General features: G+C 44.6%; 2 protein-coding genes across 2 annotated transcripts in view; both read right to left on the reverse strand.

Annotated features, from left to right (window-relative positions):
* The window catches only part of CSUI_006698 (uncharacterized protein), a 2,241-nt gene extending 432 nt beyond the window's left edge, over window positions 1-1,809 (reverse strand). The window contains exon 1 of the mRNA XM_068066851.1: window positions 1-1,809. This exon is cut by the window's left edge and continues 432 nt beyond it. Coding sequence (XP_067921171.1) covers window positions 1,162-1,650 — 489 coding nt within the window. The 5' untranslated portion in view covers window positions 1,651-1,809 and the 3' untranslated portion in view covers window positions 1-1,161.
* Window positions 1,810-1,994: 185 nt separating this feature from the next.
* CSUI_006699 (uncharacterized protein) lies at window positions 1,995-6,926 on the reverse strand. Its single transcript, XM_068066852.1, has one exon. The coding sequence runs from the start codon at window positions 5,570-5,572 to the stop codon at window positions 4,508-4,510; it is 1,065 nt and encodes a 354-aa protein (XP_067921172.1). The 5' UTR covers window positions 5,573-6,926; the 3' UTR covers window positions 1,995-4,507.
* Between the last annotated feature and the right edge of the window lie 614 nt (window positions 6,927-7,540).

Raw genomic sequence — 7,540 nt, forward strand, 5'->3', positions numbered from 1 at the left:
TTTATGAAAACAAGAAAGAGACAAAGAAAACGAAGAAAAGAACAGCATCAAACATACTGTAAAACTCAGGATAAAGAGATGAAGAAGATATGATGGTGAAGAAGAAGAAGAAAAAGGAGAAGAAGATAAGTAGGAAAAGACATAACGTCTAGATCCTAGCTCTCCTCTTCCAGAATTCTTCTCAAACAACAGACCCGATGAGAAGATCATCTTCATTGTTCTCCACTCCCGCCGTTGCTTCTCTTCACTGAAGGGAAGGTGATCAAGGGAGAGAACAACTGCTGCACAGGGAGGAAAGAAGACAAAAGAAATCGACATAAACTCTTGAAAAGAAACCGTCAAGAAAGTACTTCATTTGCAATCAATCATCTTCCTATGTGTGCAGAACAACGAAAAGACAACCTGGGGGGGGGTGCCTCTAAGGACAAGGAGGCGGGGAAAGGAAAGGATCAAGCGCGGTAACTTGAAGAATGAATGAGAAACATGCTGTCCTCCTGTCCTATTCTATGCTTTCCCCTTCATCTTTCTCTTTCTTTCCAGCTGAGAGAAGACCTTTCATCTTTCTCATCTTTTAGAAGCAACCGTGGTGATTAAAGCAATAGAGGAAAGAACATAGGCGATAGATGGTAGCTTCATCCTGTTTGGCCTTGTTTGGATGTCCGTGAGAGATCTTTCTTTCTTTCGCTTTCTTCCTCTCCGTCTGTCGCAGTGCTACCATTTCACGAAAGAGTGTTCTTCTTTCGACATGCCGGGAAAAGCCCCTCCTTCGTCAATCGAATGAAAAGAGAACGGAGGCGAGACAGAAGAAGAAGGTCTTTCTTTCACGGTTGTTTTTACGACCTACGATTTCTTTAGTTCGACTTCATACGGCCGACCGACTCTGCTTGTCAGGCCAGGCCCTTCGGTAGCTATGGTATCTATCACATTCTCACCAACCCAATCGATGGCTAAGAGGGCTAGGTGCTGGTTAAAGGAAACGAAGTTGCGCAGTCTCTTATCGAAACAACAGAAGAGACTTATCTATCGATGATACGGGAGAGATGAAGATGGAGATACAACGGCTTAGATGGCTGGGACATTCTCACGTGTGACAAAGGGAAAGACAGAGGATTTCTGTTCTATCTATGAAGCTCAACAGGGGTGGGCGTGATCAAGGCCCAGCTAACTAAGGAACAAGATCGATTCGTCAGCCGTCGCGGAGCACAAGAAGCTCTTCGAAGAAAGGAACGAAAGAAAAGGAAACTGAGTCATCATTCGATTGCTTTCATTTGCCAGGAATCCTCTAGAAACAAGAAAAAAAAAGAAAGAGAGAAGGAAAGATTTAAACCAACTCTCATTTTCTCTTCTTGGGCTTTTTCTCCTTCTTCTTGGTAGGGGTGATGACGTCACTCGACACCCCTGGTGAACAACGACGAAATCGACAACAGCGACTTCCTGGCCTTTCTTCCCCGTGGAGAAATCGAAGGAAGAGAGGAAGTGAGCCGACACACAGAAATGAGGCGTCAACAGGACGCCCGGAAAGGAAAGGGGAGAATCTCTTTCCGAGAAAGAAGTTAGAAAGAGAAAAGAAAACAAAAGGGAGAAATACAATAGCAGCATGTCTCCTTCCTTCACATTTCCCACGCGGGAGTCGAGTCGTCCGCCCTTCATCTGCTATGGCATTATTGCCAAGAGAGATCATACCTCGAACGTCGATGGCGGGGTGTATGTACACCCGAGAAAAGTGATCGGTGGGTGGTGACGATCAAGTGCTAACCAGCAGTCCGTACCGGTGATGGAGACTTTTTCTCACTTTCATCTTCACTTCTTTTCTTATCTCCGATCGGTCGTCGCCTTTGTCGATCTCCCCCTAAACGGGAAACAGCTGGCGAGTACGAATCTAGCGAGAGACACTACCCCTAGAAGATGATAGGTGGGTGGAAATAGAGAGGGGCTTGATAGATACGAAGTCGTCAGGTACAGCGATTGAGCAACTGACAGTGGAAAGAAGTAGCCAGCCGTTGAATGAGGTCAGTTTTGTTTTTTCTGCTTCGACGTATCATCGAAAACGCCGGACAAATGGCTCGACAGAACCAGGGGCAGGTGGCCCGTTCCTTTCTTGATCTTAGCCAAAGTGTTTCTCATCGACAAAAAACGGTCTTGAAAGTGTTCATTACTGTACCGGAGAGAGTACGATCTAGGGACGATCTTAACCTCTCGGGCGAAAAAAGAACGTGCCCCGAGCTAACACACACAACACGCCACCTCTTCATGAGGAACTTCAAGAGAGCATGAAACAAGAGAAGAGAAATGCCTGGCCTCTATGGCATGGAGATACAAAACAAAAAGGACAATGTGATGGACCGAGAAAAACAATTCTCACACATGCTCTACTTCTTTCTTTACATACCGCTCCCTCAAATCTCTCTCTAACTGTGAAGAGGGAAAGATAAGAAACAAAGAAAGACACCTTTGGAGAATAATAAGCATAGATCGACAACCGGCCTCTTTCCGAAACCGGAATAAAATGTAGAAACAAAGAGAGAGAAAGGAAAAAAAAGGGAAGGCAGCTGGATGATCGATCGGAAAGCTCCCCCCCCCCATCGCGAGATCTGCTTTTTCTCTCTCCTCTTTCTTTCTTTCGTTCACACAGAACAATAGACACATTTCCCAATGTCTTATGCGAACATACCAGAGAAGAGAAACATCACTTTCTCTCCACTTCATTGGCTTTTTCTCCCTCGTTCTTTCTGGATCTTCTCTTCTGCTCTTTTCTTCTCTTCTATCTTCCCGTCTCTCTCTCGAGGTGAAGCCGATACAGAGAGAGAGGTCGAGACATGAAGAAGAACACCTCACAAACTTTCCCGATCTGGTAGTGCGAAAGACCAAGTAGAAAAAAAAAGACGGAAGATAAGAGAAAGAAAGCCTTCGTTCTTCTCTCTTCTCTCCTGGAAGTCACCATTCAAAAGAGCATCTATCTCTCCCTTCCCTATCTTACCTTCAAATCCTTCCCTCACATACATACACCCACACACAGATCTAGGCCATCTCTCTTTCTATTGATATCTACTCATCTACAGATACCGATAGACACATACATATACACGTGGATATTAGCCATTTGAGAAGGGAAGAAGACATGTCTGGGGAAATCATGTCCCGAGGACGTTGAATTCTTGCCTGCGTTGGAGAAACGTCCGAGCTCTTCAGCGCCTGGATGACTTGAAGGGAAAAAAATACGAAGAAAGAAACTTCTGGAGATACTCCTCTCTCTATCTATCTATCTTGTGAGGAAGCAAAAGATAATCCTCCATCCGTCGACCCAAAGTTCAGAAAACTTTCAATGTTATCTATCTGGTGGCTGCTTGGCTAGTGGTCATGGTAGAGGGGGGTGAGAAGCACGTGAGACACCCCACCCAACACACGCCATACAGATAAGATCGATGCTGGAGAATCGATACTGGAAATCGATGTTGGATAATCGATACTGGAAATGGATGCTGGAGAATCGATTTCTTATTCCCACGATTCAAATAAAATAGCACGCCTCAAACGCCCAGCCCAAGTATCCTCACTTTTCATTGACGACAATGTCTTCACAGAGACCCAATGAAATCGCATTTGTTTAAAATCCAAATACATTGCATACACTGTGTATATGTGTATATGTATGGTCTATACCGCCATACGATGTACATTTATGTGTCTAGTAAGCAAGGTCCTAAGTAAGGAAGTTCCTGTATGTATCGGTATGACTCATATAACTACATGTGACGTACATACATATCTGTATGTATATACGCATATATGTATCAGCATGGTATAGATATGAATGTAGTATTAAGAGATCTATACATCTATACGTGTGTCTGTATTTTCGAAGACACAATGTGTACGGCGAGCAATTCTGCTCGGAGATATCTCATCTACCTCTCCGACTCCTCCCTCATCTCCATCATCGTATCCCCTGAAGATCCTCTTCCCCGTCTCCCTGTCTCTTCTTGTGGAAAACCTTTCTTCGATATCTTGTCTTCATTCTCTAGCTAATGGTGCACATTTTGAATGCGAAGATCTCGCGCGAAGAAGATCAATCCTCCTCAGCTTCTCTTAGACATTGGTGGCTGTGACGCTTACAATCCGTCAACGAGAGAGCTAGAATGAGTGTTTCTACATCGAGCTTCTTCTTCTTTCACAAAGAAGCGAACCGCTTCGCCTTTTCCTTCGCCTTCCTTCTTGTTCTTTCTCTTCTTCCTCTTCTTCATTTTCTCCCTGTCACCACCCGTGCACGAGTCTAGGAATCTCCTGCTCTTAAGCCTTCGTTCTCCTCCCCCCGCATGACTCGATATGATTCTCTTCTTTCTTCTCTCCTCTTTCAAATTCCTCACCTGACTCATCACGAGTACGTTAAGAAGAAAAGAAAGAAATTCATGGAGAGAAAGCCCCTCACTGTCTATTTGTTTCTGAAGAAGAAGATGAGTCCTCTCTCTCTCTCTTTTTTTTTCTTCTTCTTCTTCTCCTTGTTCTTTCTCTAAGAGAGCACGAAGGCTAGAAGAACTGAAGCTGTTGCAGTTGTCCCTGGGAGAATCGTGAAGTATCGAGATAAAGAGAATCGATCATGTGTATTCGAGGTTTTTGTGATGGTGACAAGAAGAGAGACACCTTGTTTAGAGCAGTTTTTTCTCCTTGCAATTATACAGAATTCGGTCTCTTCGGACTTAAGATACTCCTCAGGCGGAACCTTCAAGAGAAGAGACTTCACGGTAAGAAAGGTATCATCATCCGCTAAAATTTCACGTCTCCATAGTAGACTTTCTTCTTCTCTTCTTTCTTGAATGGCACTTATACGTAGTCTCCCAAAGTATGGATGGATCGAAGGACTCCCGTCTGAAACATCTTTTTTCGATGGCGACGATGATGACGAGGCTATCGATGAATCGACTTTCCTCTCGATGGTCTCTTGTCGGTTCTTATCCGCGGGGGAGCTAGCTGCTGGTGCCTCCCCGCCCGGGATCGATCCATCTTGCTTTGGAGGAGAGGTTTCCGTATTCTTCTTGGTCTTCTCATCTTCTTCAGAGGAATCGCTAGAAGGAGGAGGTAAAGAGAACTTCGAGGGATTTAGAGACCGATGATCCAGGATCGACCAGACAAGACGCCCTGGAGGGAGAGGGAGAAACATCTGAGTGTAGTGCTTAAGAGAAATAAGATCGCAGACACTGTCATCTACGTCATACGCTTCTTGCATATAGAAGCGCGGCATCATTCTTATAGCTGTTGTATTGACGAGAAGAACAAGATATTCTTCTTCAGGGTGTAACTCTTGGTGATATTTTCGCCATTCCGTCATATCTTTTTCTTGAACGATAAGGGTCTTGGCTGGAATTGTAGGCAGGGGAGGATCCCAGTCTCTTCGAAGAAGCTCCTGCAGTTCATGGCCGGCCAAGAGATCTTGGAATTCGTCTGCTGCTCCGACATATATCGGGGTCTTCTCTCTCTCTCTTTCTCCCCGATACCAGCATGAATAGAAGAGAAAGATGAAGAAGAAAAGAGAAAATCGCAAAGGAATCACGCCTTTCACGATCACTGCCACCATCATGAGGAGGGATGGGAGACAGAGCGAGAGAGAGGTGAGAGAATAAGAAGAAGAAGAAACAAAAGAAACTACCTAGACGGGAAAGAAGAGAAGGACGATGTCGGGTCGTTGTTCCTCGGCTCTTCTTTGTCTTGGGTACTTCATTCTTACAAGAGGAGATTCCTTAGGTGATCAGGGGGAGGGGGGGACCAGAGAAGAGACAGAGAGAGACAGAAAGAGAGAGAAAGCAAGACAACAGAGAGATATGATACGATAAAGAAGAAATAAAGAAAAAGGAGATAAAGGTGGGGGCTGAAAGACTTCTATGGCATTGCGATAACTATGGCCACGCAGGCTCATCTCTCTTCTCTCTTCGAAGAAACGCGAGAGAACCGTGGCGACTGTTGAGAGGGTTTCTTCGAGCTTCGTGAGACAGGGAAAAGTAGATACAAACTTATCTAACAAGGGGCGGAAAGAAGGCGAGAAATGAGTCACAGGCTAAGACAGTAGGAAAAAGAAGGAGAAAAAAAAGAGAACGGCAAGAGAAGAGGGAGAAAAGTGGAAAGAAAAGACACTCATTCCTCCATAAGAAGAGAAGAGATGAGTGTTCTTCTTTCTAAAGAAAGAGAGAGAGACGGGGATAGAGGGACAGAGAGAAACAAGACAGACTTCTTTATCGGAGGAGGATTCCAGGATAAGAAAGAAGAAATCGGGATGTTAAAAGCTGAGTAAAAGGAGCTAAGTGGCATTCCAAGTTTTGTGGAAGAGAAGAAGAGAAGGAAAAGAAGGAAATTTCTCAAAGGTTAGAACTGCGAGTCCATCATCCATTCTCTTCTATTCTTTCTCAGTGGGAAGGACGCAACCGAGGGGTGACGGGATACGAAGAGGAGGAGATGTCTTCTAAATATAAAGAGATAGAGCGACAGAGAGAAAGAACTGCTGGGGTTGATGTGAGTAGATGAAGGTAGCGCGGCGCCAGAAGAAGAAAGGAGGGAAGAGAGAGAGAATAAAAGGATCTTTGCATGACCTCTTATTTATTTTTCCACATGGGTAAGTAAGGAGAAAAAGACCCAGGGCGATAGATAGAGAAAGAAAGACTCCGTGGAGAGATTGAGAGATAGACCACCTCCTCTGAAGGAAACAAGACGAGAATTATATCAGAGTAAGTCAAATCTTAAGAAAAGAAAGAGACTTAGTCCATTCTTACAGATGAAACGCTGAAGGAAGAAAAGAGCATGAAATGACCCACATGTGAAGCGAAAGCGTCCTTTCCTCTTCTCCTTGTTCATTCCTCTTCCTTTTCTTAAGAGGTGATACCCATGGATGTATATAGGGGAAGATAGGTAGTTATAAAGAGAGAAAGAAAGAGGAGAGAAATACGCTGCTGCTTGCTACCTCCTATGGCGCTGCAAGAGAAACACCGATGGATCTTCAAGAGGAGGAGGCCTCCCTACAACCTACCTAGGCCGCTTAGCGAGCCTAGCGTAGCCCTAGCCTGTCCAGCCTCCTCCATTCACCCGCCTGTTGCATTCAGATGATATGTAGCGTCAAGACGACTGACAGAATTTAACAGAAAGAAAAAGACAGACAATGGTATGAGAATAAGGATGGTTCTATTTAGGTAACACATGCAAAACAAGAAGAAAAGAGAAAGAAACGACATCTTTCTTTCTTTCTGACGTTCACACCAATGAACGGACGGGAGGAGGTGAGGCCCCTAGTAAATACGGAGCCGCCGAACAGTCGAGAAGTCGTAGAAGGAGATTCCTTCCTTCTCTGTGGACGTAGAAGAGATCGAGCTATCTTATCAGATCTCTCTCTCTTCTTTCTTTCATTCTTTCTTGTACGGGGTGACCCTATAAAGAAAGAGGAGGACGAGGAGAGAAAATGGTGTGAAAGACATTTCGGAGATGTGTGAGTGCTGGCGCTCTCTGTTTCAAAGAGAGGAAGAAGGAGGAAAATTCTCTCATCTCTCTCTTTCATCTGTTGGTG

The sequence above is a fragment of the Cystoisospora suis genome, assembly GCF_002600585.1.
Source record: "Cystoisospora suis strain Wien I chromosome Unknown contig_3436, whole genome shotgun sequence".
In the NCBI taxonomy this organism is placed as follows: Eukaryota; Apicomplexa; class Conoidasida; order Eucoccidiorida; family Sarcocystidae; genus Cystoisospora; species Cystoisospora suis.